Source organism: Cetorhinus maximus, chromosome 14 (genome assembly GCF_964194155.1).
Source record: "Cetorhinus maximus chromosome 14, sCetMax3.hap1.1, whole genome shotgun sequence".
NCBI classification, from domain to species: Eukaryota; Metazoa; Chordata; class Chondrichthyes; order Lamniformes; family Cetorhinidae; genus Cetorhinus; species Cetorhinus maximus.
Window position 1 is genome coordinate 96,608,125 of NC_135892.1, and position 17,972 is coordinate 96,626,096.

Consider the following 17,972-nt stretch of genomic DNA (forward strand, 5'->3'; position numbering starts at 1 on the left):
TTCCTGAGTGGTCGTGTAATGATCGGAACAAACAAGCATTTGAGAAATACTTTCGTAATTGGAAAGACATGACTTCTGCCTCCTACACGAGTATGTACTTTTACCTGAATCTGCAATAAACAGGAATTACCACACCCCTGTGACACTTACAACATGATTAGGTGACTTACCTGGAATTCGATTTTCAGCAGTCAGATTTCAACAAAATAAAGATCACTGTAATTATTAACAAAAAATAGCTCTTCAATGTTTATATGAGTAACTGCACAATGAGAATGTCCAAGACATGGGCCAGGATTTTTAGGATGGGAGGAGGGGTTCCCTTTCCGCCATCCGAAGAGTCAATGGCTAATGCATCACCGCCGATAGCAGCTGACCCGCAACCAGTTAGCATTCCAAGGAGCTTTAATTGGCTGGAATCAGGACTTTCACTCCTCAGTCAGGAGGAAGCCCCACCTCAGAGAGCTGCCGGCCAATCTGACTGCCTGGCAGCTCCCTAGTCCCAGCAACTCCAGAAGCTGCAGTGGACAGGGACTGAGGATGCAAGCAGTCCCCAGAGTCTGTCTTAGGAATCCAGGACCAGGGATTGTTGAGGTCTCAGGGTGATGAGGGGAGGTGAGGCCCGGGGATGGGGGTGGAGTGGGCAGAGTGGGGGGGGGGGTTCAGGGTGTTGGTGGAGAGGCCAGTGGTTGAGGGAGCACCCGCATGGGGCAAGCCTTGTGGGAGGGGCGGCTGAAGTTGAAAGAGAGCTGGTGATGGAGGCCACCCACCCCCACTTCCCACCCGAGGCCAAGCAGGGTCACTTTCTGGGCTGAAAGTTAAGGCTGGGCAGGAAATGGCCCTTAAGTGGTCAGTAATTGAGCACTTAAGAGCCTCAATGGTAGCAAGGGTGGGCCAGCAGGCCCAGGCCTAGGCGTCGCCCATCCCACGGTAAAATTGAGGAACGGTCAGAACAGGTGGGAACCCGGTGGGAAAGCCACCTGAGGAATTTTACAAGCCCCCCCCCCTCCCAATCCCACTGCCTGCAAACCCACCAGCAGGGGAACATAAAATCCTGCCATGGTTCTCCATGGGCCACTTAGGTATGTACATAAGATAGGGCTTCGTGGGCCACAGATACGGGTAATAATATGATAAAGAATTTGGTGTTCTCTTCCCATTTTACCAGATATATGGAGGCACTTTATCAGTACATTCAACAGGTCCTGCATCATAAAAGTAATTATCACTTCCAATCAAAAGACCTCATCTGAAAATACATCCAAAAAGGGCAAAAAAACTATTATCAAGCTGTATTAAAAACTATAAGAAAGAAGGGACTGTTAATCTAAGGAGCTTCAACATCACAGCTGCAACCAAAGGATAATCACTAAGTACACCTGATGGAGCACATTTTTCACTTTTAAACTTTTGTCTATTCTCATTGCAAAAGAATTGTTTTGCATAAAGATGCAAGTTGGTCTGTTATTGTTTTGGCAATGGCAGTAACTGAAGTGAAAATTGAACTCCACATATGATAAAAGCAAAATACAGCGGATGCTGGAAATTTGAAATAAGAACAGAAAATGCTGGAAAAACTCAGCAGGTCTGGTAGCATCCATAGAGAGAGAAACAGAGTTAACGTTTTGAGTCCATATGATTCTTCCTCAGTGCTGAGAAACCCTTATGATATCTTGGTGCTAGCTCATACCTAAGGTCTATCTCAAGTGTGTATTCTAAACAACTTCACCTAATTCCTCTAGCACCAATTATCCATTTCTCTTGTGATAACTTGTGAAATGTTGTTTGTTTAATTTCTGGTAGCCATCAGAAAGAGTAAGGCTTTCATCTTACCACTTGGGAACGATTTAAACTCAGCTTCCAAAGACAAAAGGACAGTATTCCAATAAACTACTATGAAACAGAAACATGGCTACCAAAGGAGTCACTCACCTCTGTTTCAGACGAGAAGGCTTTTCCTGATTATAATCCTTATGGTTGTTGAATTCTGCTTTGGTACTTTCTTTCTCTTTTTCTGATGTGGCTGAGGCTAGATGTCCATGTGCTGTTTTCATCAGAACTTCAAAATCGGAGTCTGCGTCAAAGTCTTCAATTTCATTTTTCTGAGGTAGGATGTTGGTATTTGCCAGACCACCGATGGGCATCTTGCAGAACACTTCCGCACATTCAATGGGCATGCTCAGACGATAGAAGACAATGTCTGTGTTGCTGTTCTGAGATCCAAAGGACCTCTGTATGACCTTCAAACACGGCGAGCTATCGACAGTGCCATCTATTCTTGTCACCTTGACATAAACGTCACAGAAGAGTCAGCAAATTTATTTCTGATTTCAGCATATTAATTAAAAAGTGCAAAAATAAAGAACTGCATGTAATGTCGACACCCCTCGCAAATGCATCTCTTAAAATCTAAACCGCCATTCTAAAGCAAACCAAAATGTAATTTGCTTAAAATGAAAGCCCACATTAGATATGTTACTTAGAGCTTTTTGTAGAATTGCCAGGTCATAAATATCTGGGCTGAAATTTTATTTAAATAACCTTATAACCTGTGAGCGCAGAAATGGCCTTAAAACTTTTATTATAACATGACCTGCAGCTGGCATGTTTAATGTGTTGTCAGCTTCGTTCAACTGGTAACACTTAGGTTTGTGAGTCGGGGGTCTTTTTTTTTATTCATTCATTCACAGGATGTGGATGTTGCTGGCAAAAGCCAGCATTTATTGCCCATCCCCAATGACCCTTGAAAAGGTGTAAGTGAGCCACTTTCTTGAAATGCTGTAGTTTGTGCGGTGAAGGTACTCCCACCGTCCTGTTAGGTAGGAAGGGCATTCTGGGATAGTTACCCAGTGATGATTCAGGAACGGGAAATATATTTCCAAGCCAGGATGGTGCGTGACTTGGAAGGGCACTTGGGGGCAATGGTGTTCCCATGCGCCTGATGCCCTTTTCTCTTTCGAGATGTTCGAGACCTTTCATGGGTTTTGGACATTCTGTCGAAGAGGCCTTGCTGCTGCAGTGCATCTTGTGGATGGTACACACTGCTGCCACGTTGTGATGGAGGTGAAAGCAGTTTATATTTACGGTGGTGAATAGGGTGCCAATCAAGCAGGCTGCTTTGTCCTGGATGGTATTTTGAGAGTGTTTTGAGAGTTGTGCTTGAGAGCTGCACTCATTCAGACAAGTGGAGAGTATTCCATCACACTCCTGACTGGTGCCATGTAGATGGTGGACAGGTTTTGGCGAGTCAGGAAGTGACTTACTGGCCTCAGAATTTCAAGTTTCTGACTTGCTCTTGTAGCTACAGTATTTATGTGGCTTGTCCCACTAAGTTTTGTGAAAATGGTGACTCCCAGGATGTTGATTGTGGGGCATTCAATAATTGTAATGCCATTGTATGTCAGACAAGGTCATTGCCTTGGATGACGCATATGTTGCTTGCCAATTATCAGTCCAAACCTGGAGGTTTTCCAGGTCTTGCTGCATGTGGGAAAAGACCATTTCATTATCTAAGGAATTGCAAATGGAATGGAAAATTATGCAATCATCAGTGCACATCACCACTTCTCGCCTTATGATGAAGCAGCTGAAGATGGTTGGGTCTAAGTCACTACCCTGAGGAACTACCGCAGCGATGTGCCAAGGCCTCCAATGACCACAACCACTTTCCTTTGTGCTAGGTATGATTCCATACAGTGTAGAGGTTCCCCCCACCCACCAACCCACCTCCACCCCCCCCACAAGTTCCATGGACTTCAATTTTGCTAGGACTCCTTAATGCTACGCTTGATCATATGCTGCCTTGATGTCAAGGGCAGTAACTCTCAACTCCTCTCTGGAACTGAGATTTTTTTGTCCATGTTTGAACCAAGGCTGTAATGAGATCTAAAGTCGAGAGGTCCTGGCAGAACCCAGAGCATTGGTGAGCAGATTATTAGTGAGTAAGTAGTGAGTAAGATAGCACGGTTGGTGATACCTTCCATCGCTTTGCTGATGACTGAGTGTAGGCTGATGGGGTGGGAATTGGTTGGATTGGATTTTTGCTTTTTGAAGTGGGGTTTGATTTTTTAAAAAGTCATTTATATACCTCAGATCATTATCACTGATATCAGGTTGTGAATTCAATGATGTTACTATATAACACATATAGCTTTATGATTCAGCAATCCCATCGAGAAAGCTGGACTAGAAGGAAATGTAAATCAGAGAGAGAGCTACAACTTGTATTCTCAATTCTCCTTTCAAGTGTAGCTCCCACTGGAAGTACAGTGTCACGGTACTGTTCCTAGTTATTACAAGATGCAACTACAGAATGCAAAGACATCAGGGACATGACTCAAAAGCTGAACCAGGCACTTTATTTAAAAGGGGCACCATTAGTATTCAAACCCAATCAATATGAGGTGCAATCTGCTTGAAACATGTCACTGGGTTACTGGTGCTTGGCTTTAAATAAGCAAACATGACCGACAATTTTCCCGACTCGCTCTCCCATTCCTTAGTGACAATGAAATTCCCCTTGAATCTGAGACTAAACCTGGATGCTGTCTGCCGTACCTCAACATGCTCGTGGTTTGCTGGTACAGGTACAAACTGAGGCAGCCGTTTGCTAAACCACATTGTGATGTCTCTGTTCATGTTCACAGCAAAGGGCTCGTAGCCTTCTTGCAGCCCACAAATAGTAAAATACTTCAGTGTGCCAACGTCATTGCCAAAGTTCATCCTGCCAACTTGAGAGAGCCCCAAGCTACACACTGGAATAAAACCTGTGGGGGGGATAAAAATGAAAGCAAAACATTATTGTGGCACTCGCAGCATTAATGTGGAGCATACATTCAATAACTCGGGTGAGAAAAGGACAACTTGGAGACAATTTTGACTTTGGGTATTGTTGAAACATCAGATCAGCCACATAATACACATCTCTGAATTAATTTATTTGACACCGATGGGAAAGAGATCTGATGTATGATATGTGGCTGTTCCAACATTTCCTGTTTTACACTATTGCCCAGAGTCAAAATTTTCTCCCTTGTGTTTAAAATAGCTCAACAATATGTAAATGCTTTTCATTACAGTGTTTTCTACATTCATCTATTCTGAGTTCACATGCTGAGTGCTTCCTTTGTCAATTGCCCAACTAATTACAGCATCACAATACTTGGGAGAAGATACGGAGCAGATAAATATAACTCCTGAAATGACTATCTGGATTGAAATTACCATTATTGTACAAATTGTGAACAACCTCTATTGTTTTAGGCGGGATTTTCCGGCCCCATCATGATGGGACCCACTGCGGGGGATTGAGCAGCCCAGCCAAAAGTCCATTGGATGGAATCATCCCAGATTTGCACTAAGTGCAGTAACAGGCGGGAAAAAGGACGTTTTACCCGCCGGCCACAATGGTGGCTTTTCACACCGTATTGTCAGCTTCCCACCTCATTAATTATGCAGCCACAAGAAACACGTTGTCTCGCTGGCGGGCAGCCTCTGAATCGCCCACCACACCGTTACCTCACTGTTTCCTCACTCTGGGTGCTATATCTAAACTGCAGCCGCGCACACAGTTCTCAGAGGTTGGCTATCCAGTGCAGAAAGAGGGTGAATGATCTCATCCATGCCGCCAGGTTAAGGCAACCATCTCATCACTCTAAACTCACACACTCACAAGGCCATCATACATTCACTGGCATCTCACTCACTGCCAGCTCAAGGGACAGCACCACTCTCATACACATTCTCACATCTCCACCTGGCCTCATCTCCTCTGGCGACTGCCTCCTCAGCCCTCACCATCTTGAGGTCACTTGCACAGATCAACATGTGCCCCCCACACACACCTTGGGATACCCCCCTTCCCCAGTACAGCCCTCATCCTGCAGCCTCTTCCCTCGCCTGAGGCCTCTTTCTCCCCCTTCCCCAAGCAATCCCTAGTCCTGCAGCCATTGAAAAACCACCCCCGCCTTATGGCTGGTCTGGTAGGTAGAGACCTGCCTGTGAGTGCCCCTAAAGGTGATGTGGTGCTGCCTGCGAAACCTGGCGCTGATGACTGCGAGTGCTGCCCGAAGCAAGGTAGGCAAACAAACCCCGAAGTCCCAAGTGAAGCGCAGCTCACCAAGTGCACGTCGCTTATGTCCAGTTGTGAAACATGTCGGCATGCAATCACACCGACATGCTCTGGTGATCCAGGGTGGGGGTGGATGATTGTGGTGGGCAGGGATTATGATTATATGCAGATGTATTAAAATGACATTCCCAACATCCGGTGGCGGGAAGCACGGCCCGCCATTGATGGGTGGAATGGACAATCGCAAAGTGGGTTCACAACGTTGTGAAACCAATTTTTGGCCTTCCTGGCATATTGTTCACTCTCGCCCGCCATGACACCCGACACCAACGGGAATGGAAAATTCCAGCCACTGACTTTCGGCGGGTCTGGGTGTCCCGGCGGCGGACAGGGGAGGAAAATCCATCCCTTAATTTCTTTGGATGCTTAACAATATGTTTCTTTTTAAAAATTATTCATTCGTGGGATACGGGCCTCGCTGGTTAGGCCACCATTTATTGCCCATCTCTAGCTTCCCTTGAGAAAGTGGTAAAAGCAAAATACTGCAGGTGCTGCAGAGCTCTGGAGAAGTCATACGGACTTGAAACATTAATTCTGTTTCTCTCCCCACAGATGCTGCCAGACCTGCTGAGCTTTTCAAGCATTTTCTGTTTTTATTTGAGAAGGTGGTGGTGAGTTGCCTTCTTGAACCGCTGCAGTCCATGTGGCGTAGGCACACTCGCAGTGCTGTTAGGAAGGGAGTTCCAGGATTTTGACCAAGAGACAGTGAAGGAACGGCGTTATATTTCCAAGTCAGAATAGTGAGTGGCTTGGGGGGGAACTTCCAGGTGGTGGTGTTCCCATCTGTCTATTGCCCTTGTCCTTCTCGATGGCAGTGGTCGTGTGTTTGGAAGGTGCTGTTAAGGAGGCTTGGTGAGTTCCTGTAGTGCATCTTGTAGATGGTACAAAAAAGCAGATCCAGTGCAGCATCTCCAGAACTGTTACTGACTGGCACTGGCTACGTCTGTTTGGGCTACAAGTTGATCTTACTCCATAATTCGAGGTCAGCCAATTTATGTACTTGGAAAAAGTTCCTAGCCAAATTTGCAGATAGATCATTACAGGCCAAGGTACAGGTCATGCACTGAAAGGTTTTGGGCGGCCTTTTTTACAACATCCATTGCTAACAGGTACAGAACATCTTCAGCAGAGTTGTGCAGAATTTATTAACAAAGAAATGGGAGCACTATAATGAGCCTTTTGCACTTGTAATCTATACTACAGGGCATTGAGCATGTTCATATTAAGCCCACCTCACATGCACTTGTCCAATCTATTGCAGGACCTCACAGTTCCCAATAATTCATATCGTTCATGCCTGCAGTGCATTTTGCACAAATTGTCTTATTAGTCCCTATGACTCATTGAGCAAATGCATATGAGGATTTGTTGAATAGATAATTAAAGTGTGGAAGAAAATAAATTAAGTACTTAAGTGGATGGATTGAAAAACATCTTAATAACCTAACCACGAGCAGCTCGAGCTCCAAGATGCACAAGAGCTACACACTTCAAACAAATCATATCTTCACACAAGCATTCAATTTGTTAGATCAGTAAGTCAAGCATTTCAGTTTTTGCAGGTAAGAGGTTGTGGCTTTATCTATCCAAAGGTTGGTGAGATAAAAGGGTGCTCCTGGTAACAGGTCAACGTTAAAAACAACCACCCTACAACCACCCCTCATGAAACCACCAAGACCAGCTCACAGCCAGAGGACTACCAGAAACTACAAATATATCGTTCCTACAGAACAGGATGTTCAGTACTAGGAGTTTTCAAAAAATCTATCTTTGACATTTGTGACTTCAGCTCCAGTTCTGAGCCAGTTCCTTAACAACTGCTGCATCCCAAGCTAGCTAATTATACAATATAGCATTTAGGCATATTTAGGTTTTACAGGCATAAGGTGCATGCCTAAGCATCCAAGAAGGCAGGTGGGATGCACGCGCATAATTTATACCAGTTGTGCACCACCTATCATGTGCTAAATTCAGGAAAAAAAGGAGACTAGGATCCAAGCCTGAAACAGGCTTTAGGCCTGTTACTTATTCAAATAAGGGACCTCTTGCCCTCTTTCTGAAATTACACCAGGCCGGCTGAGTTCATGGAAATGTGGTCTACATGCAGCCAAATGTGGTCTACATGCAGCCAAAATAGCAGTCGCCAAAGGGACTGCCAAAGGTGATCATCATTGAAAAAATACTTAGATAAATCTGGAGCTGAGAGGAGTGCTCCTGCTCCAGCTTCCTTCAGCAGCTCTCAGGTACACTGCAGTGCTAAATATTCCCACTAATATTTTTCAGAATGTGCGGGCGATTTGTTTCAGTTTTTTTTTGTGCAGCCATGCACATGTTAATTTAAAGGAGCCGACTTATGCGTGGGGACTTTTGGGTTGCCGCTTTGCTGCGCAGCTTAGAGAAATCATTACTGAACTTCATGGCTGGTTCCTGCTTCATAACCCCTTCCTGATTGCTTCTCCATCCCTCCCAGAAGCTACCTAAGAGTCGTTATAGCTGACAAGCTGCCTGGGAACGGCCAACATGTAGCTGCAGCTTGCTTCATCCCATTTAAATGTGGCCTGAGGTCCAATATTGTGTGTTCTTCGGGCCCACTCTCTGCACCCAGTCATGTCGACTAGCCACACAAAACCATTGCCCAAGTCAATGTCTTTCTGTTCAAACACACTGCCAATTAGCGCTAATTTCATTAAAACTACTGTGAAGTGAACCATGTGGGGATAAAGTGTTGGAAATGCACAAGTCAGCCATCATCTATAAAGGAAAAGGAAAGGTTATTTCACATCCTGTGCGTATTCTTTATCAGAACCGAAGACAGAGAAAATCAAATTACATTCGAGGAGAAATGAAAAGTAAATGGGAGGGAGAATCATTAGACATTCAAATCACAGTGATGATGCTCATGGTTAAATGATCTGCAAACTAATGAAAAAAACAGTTGATCGAAAAGTCCATCATTGCAATGAGGCAGAGATACCTATTACATCAGGCGAGAGTTTTCAATGAACAGTAAAGGTCACCCAACACATTTGCTCCCTCCCTGTGATCAGCTTATTTATTGATTCTCTCCCACTCCCCCTTACCTCACTTCTGCCAAGCTTACCAAAATATATGTCTGACTTTCAATAATCAATTCTGGTGAAGAGTGGGCGTCTAAAATGTTACAAGCTGCTGTTATCTCATTTCATTCCATTTCTTAATTTTTTTTAAAGATTAATTTCATTTTCTTTTCCTGACTCAATCTAATTTGTATCTATAATTTCGTTTCTTGTTTTCTCTTACATTTTCTTCATAGTCCAGGCTCCCAGAATCATTTTTGACAGTAGAACTTATTTCTAAAAGGTTGACCTTTCATTTTTTTTTTTGCAAAGTGGCTTCAGAGGCTGATTTTCAGTTAACTGAAAGTCCAAATAATGCAGATTGTTCCACCTGATCATAGATGGGGTCAGATAGATTTCTTGTCGCATATCCCCTCACAAGCAATGTCTTAACAGGATTCTTGAACCAGCATGTCAAGGTTTCAAAGAAACATAATAAAAAGGAAGAGAACCAGCAACAGAAAAGGGAGGAAGGCAAGGCCAACAGAAGAAATTTTTAAATTCTTATATCAAATTGCATTTTAAGTGTGTATCCTAGGGTGGAATCGTCCCAGAATTGCACTAACTGAGCTTGCGGGCATGAAAAACGACTTTTTACCCACCAGCCGTAATGGCAGATTTTTGCACTGTATCGTCCACTTTCCGCCTCATTAATTATACAGGCACAGGAAACACGCCATCTCGCTAGCGGGCAGCCTCTGAATCGCCTGCCACACCGTTACCTCACCGTCTCCTTCACTCCAGATAACATTTCTAAACTGCTGCTGCGGACACAGTTCTCAATGCTTGCAGCCCAGGACTGCTCCAATGAAGACATGGCCCTGACAACCAAGAGGAGTTCAGTGACCCATCACTGGAATGCCTTTTGGAGGCCCACCGTGGTGTCCTCTACCCCCGCTCTGGCTACAGGAGGTCCAGCAACCTCACCACTCTGGTTTGGGAGGCAATGGCAGTGGTGGTCAGTGCCAATGTTGCACAGAAGAGGTTGGCCATCCAGTGCAGAAAGAGGATGAATTATCTCATTTCAGGGTAAGGCAACCATCTCAAGATTCTAAACTCACACACTCACAAGCCCATTACAGATTCACTGGCATCTCACTCACTGCTAGCTCAAAGGGCATCACCACTCACTCATACACATCCTCATATCTCCATCTGGTCTCACCTCCTCTGGAGACTGCCTCCTCAGCCCTCACCATCTTGAGGTCACGTGCAAATATCAACATGTACTCCCCACACACACCCTGGGATATCCCCCTTCCCCAGTACAACCCTCACCCTGCACACTTTTCCCTTGCCTGAGGCCTCTTCTCCCCACTTCCCCAAGCAAGCCCTGGCCCTCCAGCTATTGAAAAGCCACCCCCGCCTTATGGTTGGTCTGGTAGGTAGAAACCTGCCTGTGAGGCCCCCTTAAAAGTGACGTGGTGCTGCCTGTGAAGCCTGGCGCCGATGATCACGAGTGCTGCCAAAAGCATGGTAGGCAAACAAACCTTGGAGTCCCGAGCAAAGTGCAGCTCACCAGGTGCACGTCGCTTATGTACAGATGTGAAACACGTACAGACGTGCCTGGATGATCCAGCGTGGGGGGATGATTCCGGCGAGCAGGACTTATAATGAGATGCTAAAGTATTGAAATTAGGTTCCCAACGTGCAGCGGAGATAAACATGGCCCGCCATTGGCGGCTGGAGCGAACGATCGCAAACTGGTTTTATGACGACCGTGAAACCGATTTTTGCCATTTCCTGATATTTTCCACTTAAGCCCGCCGCAATCGGGAGCAGAAGGTTCCGCGCCTAGTTTTATTGCCTGAAATTCAAGGAGATTCACTGCAACAATATGAACGTTAACTCTCAATGGCACGCAAATTTTTAAAAAGATTGGCCCAGAAACAAGAAGCAAGAATACATTGAAGCACCGTAGAATTTTACAGCACTGAAACAGGTCATTTGGCATACAAGCCTTTTACCTGTCTACTTCATCTCACGTATTCAACATATAATTCCTTACAGTGTTATTAAACTACCACAAACAGGACTGAACCCACTGGGGATTGGAAGCAGTGAATTTTCTCATTCTGCCCTGTTCACCCCGGCCATAACTGATATGCTTCACAACTCCAAGTGCTGAAACTCAATCATAGCTTTTCTTGGCTTAATTGACATTTTGTAGGTGTGGATCAACAATTCAGCCATGTTCACATCCTGTTCATTCAAGGGGTTGGCAGGATATATAATTATACTTTGCATTTGAATTATTCAAAGCTTTCTACACTCCCCAATGTCAAGTTGTCGGTCACCGCTAAAAATTCACTCTCTGGGCTCTCTCTAAGTGCAAACAGAACACAGTATCAGTGACAGTTTGCAATACATGCATCAGCTGGGTCAAAATCCTGGAACTCCCTCCCTAATAGCACTGCGGGTGTACCTACACCACGTGGAACTGCAGCAGTTCAAGAAGGGGGCTCACCACCATCTTCTCGAGGGCGATTAGGAATGGGCAATATACGCTGACTGAGTCAACGACGCCCATATCCGTAAATTAATTTTAAAAAAACACTTGCTAATTTCCTTTGATGTTGCTCGTGCAGAAAAATAATTGCTTCCCTTCAGCGCTCACCACTGATAGCAAATAAACCTCCACAGGAACCGAACACCATCCGCACGGTGAGAATTTTAGCCACCTTGATGGGGAGTGGATTTCCTCTCAGTGTGGCTGGCAGCAGCACAGTGCATTGCAGGCATAAAACAGCAGGGAGCTGTGTGCATAACTTCCAGTCACTGTACCACAAATAATGTATAAAGCAGGCTGCTGCAGTAAAAAGGGCACTGGAAAATCATAGCTTCAGTAGACAATTAAATTTACAAAATTAAACATTTTAAAAGTACAATAATATAGAGTCGAGGTTTTTTTCCCTCGAAAGGGAAAGCTAGGGCGAACAAAACCAGAGCTCCCTGGATGACCAAAGAGATAGGAATTACTTTAAAGAGGAAAAAGTGTGTTTATGACAGATGTCAGGTAGAAATACAACAGAGAACCAGGCTGAATATGGAAGGTTTACGGGAGAGATGAAGAGGCAAATAAGAAAAGCAAAGAGGGAGTATGAAAAGTGACTGGCAGCCAACACAAAAGAGAATCCCAAAGACTTCTACAGGCATACAAATAGTAAAAGGGTGGTAAAAGGAGGAGTAGGGGTGATTAGGGACCAAAAAAGGGATCTGCACATGAAGGCAGAAAGCATAGCTGAGGTATTAATTGAATACTTTGCATCTGTTGTTACCAAGGAAGAAGGTGCTACTTTCTGGTGCTACCCAGGCCATGGTGAAAGAGGAGCTAATTCAGATACTACAAGGGTTTAAAATTAATAGAGGATGTAATGGATAGGCTGTCTGTACTTAAAGTTGACAAGGCACTGGGACCGACGAGATGCATCTGAGGATACTGAGGAAAGTGAGAGTGGAAATTGCAGAGGCACTAGCCTTAGATTCAGGTGCCAAAGAACTGGAGAATTGCAAATGTTACACCTTTGTGCAAAAAAGGGGGGGGGTAAGCTCAGCAACTACAGACCAGTCAGTTTAACTTATGTTGTGAGGAATCTTCCAGAAACAATAACCCGGGACAAAATTAATAGTCACATGGAGAAACGCAGGTTAATTAAAGAAAGTCAGCATGGACTTCTTAAGGGAAAATCATGTTTAACTAACTTGCTGAGTTTTTTGAAGAGGTAACAGAGAGGGTTGACGAGGGCAATGCTGTGTTGTACATGGACTTCCAAAAGGCATTTGATACAGTGCCACACAACAGCCTTATTGAGCAATATTACAGCTCATGGAATAAAAGGGACAATAGCAACATGGTTATGAAATTGATTGAGTGACAGGAAACAGAGAGTAGTGGTTAATATATGTTTTTCAGGCTGCAGGAAGGTTTGTAGTGGAGTTCCCCAGGGGTCAGTGTTGATACCCTTGCTTTTCCTGATATATAGTATTGACCTAGACCTGGATATACAGGGCCCAATTTCAATGTTTGCAGATGATGTGAAACTTGGAAGAATTGTGCATTGTGAAGATAGTGTAACTGTGAGGACATAGACAAGTTGGTGGAATGGGTGGACAGGTGGCAGGTGAAGTTCAATGCAGAGAAATTTGAAATGATTCATTTTGGTAGAAAGAACATGGAGAGACAATATAAAATAAAAGGTACAATTCTAAAGGGATGCAGGAGCAGAGGGACCTGGGTGTATATGTGCAAAGTCATTGAAGGTGGCAGGACAGGCTGAGAGAGCAGTTAATAACACAAGAACAAGGAGGTTGTGCTGAACTTGTACAGGACACTAGTTAGTCCTCAACTAGGGTACTGCGCCAATTCTGGGTGTTGTACTTTGGGAAGGATGTGAGAGCATTGAAGAGAGTGCAGAAAAGATTCACGAGAATGGTTCCAGAGATGAGGAACTTCAGTTATGAAGATAGATTGGTGAAGTTGGGACCGTTTTCCTTGGAGAAAAGAAGGCTGAGAGGAGATTTGTTAGAGATATTCAAAATCATGAGGGGTCTGGACAGAGTAGATAGGGAGAAACTTCCCACTCATGAAAGCATCAAGAATGAGAGGGTACAGATTTAAAGTAACTGGCAAAAGAAGAAAAAGCGATATGAGAAAAATGTTTTTCATGCAGCAAGTGGTTAAGGTCTGGAATGCACAGTCTGAGTGTGTGGTGGAGGCAAGTTCAACTGAAGCATTCAAACGGGACTTAGACCGTTATCTGAAGAGGATGACTGTGTAGGGTTAGGGGAGAAGGCGGGAGAATGGCACTAAGGGAACTGCTGATTCGGAGAGCTGGTGCAGACAGGATGGGCTGAATGGCCTCCTTCTGCGCTGTAACAATTCTGTGATCAGGTAAACAATCACTCAATAGTACAGATCTTGAACATTGCTGAAAGGAGAGACGTGTTGCCAAAGCTTTTGGTCTTGCACTTTTCAGGACAAATGCAAGAATACCAAATTTCAAATGATCAGGGGGCATAGAGGGGTTCGTGAACGAGTGGTGAGAACAGGAGGGAACAGGTAACTAGCAAAGACCACAGGAGAGCCTGGAAGCAGAAAACACAGGCAGGAGAGAAAGCAAAGAATAAATGTGGGCCAGGGACAAGTGGAAAGCATGGTCTGGAGGAGTGGGGAAGGTGAAAGGGTAGGGATATGGGGTGGGGGAAGAAGGAAATTGTGGAGAGCACAGAAGGGGCAGGAAGGTAAAGGGGGCCAGGAAGCAGAGAGCACCAGTGGATAGAGCATATGCAGGAAACACAGTTGGGCCAGGGCAAATGTATAGAAGACATGGAGGTGGGGACACGGAACTGGGAGAGAGCAAAAGAATACCAGGATAAAGTGTAAAGCAAAGGGGTCAGGAAGCACGGAGTATAGGGTGACCAAGGGGTAAGAGAGCAGATACATGCAGGAAACACACACGAGCAAAGCCCAAGACAGCAGTGAGGAGCAGAGAGCAAGGTGAGTCACGTAGGTAATTAAATATGTTTTAAATGACTGAGCCTCAATCTTTTTAACAGAAGGTGAAGATACTTTTAAAACAGTGATTCCTTAATTATCAAAGGTAAAGCGTGCAGAAAATGAATTAAATGGTGTTGGCTCAAAAGAAATAATTAAACATATCCTTATTAGTCAGTTGAGAAGGAGAGGTTGGTTGCTGTTCCAGAGTCTTTAGAATATGTTTATGTTTCAAGGACAACCAGGTTGGGCTGGTTACCAAGCAAAAGTGGAAGACGAAGTAGCCCTGTTTTGGGTAGTTTTGAGTGAATGGTCAGAGGTGTGGCTGGACTGACTTGGACCACAACTGCGTCTGCACAAACAGCAGTAGCTGCCACGGCTTTTCTCTGATGCTGGTGCTGTCAGGATACAGACCCAGTGAAGTCCAACAACACCTTGCATTTATACAGAGCCTTTGAAGTAGTAAAACATCCCAAGGCGCATCATTTTGACAGACATTTTGAGATTGAGCCAAAAGCAGTGCTGGACCTTCTTGTACATGCTGGGGTTCGTTGAGGGTAGAGGGAGGTACACTCTTGTGCAGACAGATCATTTCCAGCAGACATGTTTCTGTGTATTGTTCATGGGGCTCCTGGGAGGTTCCTCTGCTAAAGGGAGTCCCAGTGGTTTTTGTGATTTTTTTTTTATATATGATAAAGGACTCATGGCAGAGTAGATAAGCAACTGTTGTGGCCACTGTAACAACCAGAAATCAGTAACCTGAAATGTGATTTGGGGGAAAATTGAAACTGGAGGGAAACATTTTGGCCTAGAAATTCAATGGCTTTGCCTTTTGAGGCATAAAACAGGTACAAATGCGCCCAATGTGGCTACAAACTGCCTATGGGTTGCTGCTGACCCAAGGCCCAACATCACCACAGGGATGAATTGGCACAACCCAATTTCTAGGCCTTTGTGTAAATAGTTTTGGTGAGTAACAGAGGTGAAATATAAACAATTTAAAAAGTTGAAAAATACTACTCGAATTAGAAAAAGAGACACTTGGCTAACAAGAAAAATAAAGTGGACAGACAAGAGCAACAGCAGTGATATAAATGATGACCATGTGTATAAAACAGATATGACAAACACAAGAAAATATCTTAATTTAAGTATCATCGTACAGTCGGGTCAGCAAAGTCTGTCATTCTGATGCAGTAAGCTGCTTAAACTATATAAGCTGATTAAGTCCAGGGGCAAGAACCTAAACTGGTTTTATACAAGGTCACATGAAACTAGGTTACAAACTGCAATACGGTTCAGAATTGGGATGAACTCTGTCTCTGCAACAATGCCAATATAGAGTCATAGAAGTCTACAGCACAGAAAAAGGCCCTTCAACCCATCGAGTCTGCACCGGTCAAACAATATGAGAGCTCTGTTGATCTGACAGGAATTCAACACTAGAAAAAAAACAACAAATAATTAGCATTTGTGACAACTAGAAAGTATACACAGAGGACAACATTTTCTTTGGTGTTGCTAATGTAAATGCTTCAGCTTTCAGGATACAGTCCTATATTGCTACAATCACTCTATACTCACCCTATTCTATTCAGTACATTTATTTATGCTGCATCACACAGGAGGTGGTGAATTATTAATGTGGCATCTCATGGTGAAGCAGCCTTCAATTACAAAGCTCCAATGTATTAGGCCATGTTTCACAACAGCAAAATGTTTTCCTCTCTTTCTTCTTAGAGGCGCTGATTGAAAATAATGAGCGCACATCAGCTGAAAGAGTTCTCATGTAACAGTCCAGGCAGTGAGTACAGTGAGTTAAGGCTTTGTGCCTTAGCGCGAGGAGCATTCACAATAAAGTGGATGAATTAACCGCGCAAGTAGACGTAAACAGGTATGATATAGTCGGGATTACGGAGACATGGCTGCAGGGTGACCAGGAATGGGAACTGAACATCTAGGGGTATTGAGTATTTAGGAAGGACAGACAAAAGAAAAAGGCGGTAGAGTTGCATTGCTGGTTAAAGAGGAAATTAACGCAATAGTGAGGAAAGATATTAGCTCCGACGATGTGGAATCTGTATGGGTAGAGCTGAGAAACACTAAGGAGCAAAAAACGTTGGTGGGGGTTTTATATAGACCCCCAAACTGTAGTGGCAATGTTGGGAATGACATTAAACAGGAAATTAGAGATGCATACAATAAAGGAACATCTGTAATTATGGGTGACTTTAATCTGCATATAGATTGGGCATAAATCAAAATAGTAACAATACCGTAGAGGAGGAATTCCTGGAGTGTATATGGGATGGTTTTCTGGACCAATACGTTGAGGAACCAACTAGAGAACAGGCCATCCTAGACTGGGTATTGTGTAATGAGAAAGGAATAATTGGCAATCTAGTTGTGTGAGGCCCCTTGGGGATAAGTGACCATAATATGATAGAATTCTTCACCAAGATGGAGAGTGAAGTAGTTGATTCTGAGACTAGGGTCCTGAATCTTAATAAAGGAAACTACAATGGTATGAGACGCGAGTTGGCTATGATGGATTGGGAAACGTTACTTAAAGGGATGACGGTGGATAGGCAATGGCAAACGTTCAAAGAGCGCAACAATTGTTTATTCCTGTCTGGCACAAAAGTAAAATAGGAAAGGTGGCCAAACCATGGCTTACAAAGGAAATTAGAGATGGTATTAGATCCAAGGAAGAGGCATACAAATTGGCCAGAAAAAACAACAGACCTGAGGATTGGGAGCAGTTTAGAATTCAGCAAAGGAGGACCAAGGGATTAATTAAGAAGGGGAAAATAGAGTACGAGAGTAAGCTTGCAAGGAACATAAAAACTTACTGTAAAAGTTTCTATAGGTATGTGAAGAGAAGAAGATTGGTGAAGACAAATGTAGGTCCCTTACAGTCAGAAACAGGGGAATTTATAATGGGGAACAAAGAAATGGCTGACCAACTAAATACATAATTTGGTTCTGTCTTCACAAAGGAGGACACAAATAATATCCCAGAAATGTTGGGGAACACAGGGTTTAGTGAGAGGGAGGAACTGAAAGAAATCAGTATTAGTAGGGAAATGGTGTTGGAGGAATTGATGGGATTGAAGGCCGATATATCCCCAGGGCCTGATAATCTACATCCCAGAGTACTTAAGTAAGTGTGGCCCTAGAAATAGTGGATGCATTGGTGGTCATCTTCCGAGATTCTATATGCTCTGGAACAGTTCCTACAGATTGGAGGGGA

The 17,972-nt window shown here is 44.0% G+C and overlaps 1 protein-coding gene across 1 annotated transcript in view; it reads right to left on the reverse strand.

The window, feature by feature from the left end:
- ryr2a (ryanodine receptor 2a (cardiac)) overlaps window positions 1–17,972 on the reverse strand; it is a 794,383-nt gene that overhangs the window by 278,127 nt on the left and 498,284 nt on the right. Inside the window, exons 29-30 of the mRNA XM_078557297.1 lie at window positions 4,558–4,766; window positions 1,933–2,285 (exon numbers count right to left, since the gene is read on the reverse strand). Coding sequence (XP_078413423.1) covers window positions 1,933–2,285; window positions 4,558–4,766 — 562 coding nt within the window. The remainder of the gene's footprint in view (window positions 1–1,932; window positions 2,286–4,557; window positions 4,767–17,972) is intronic.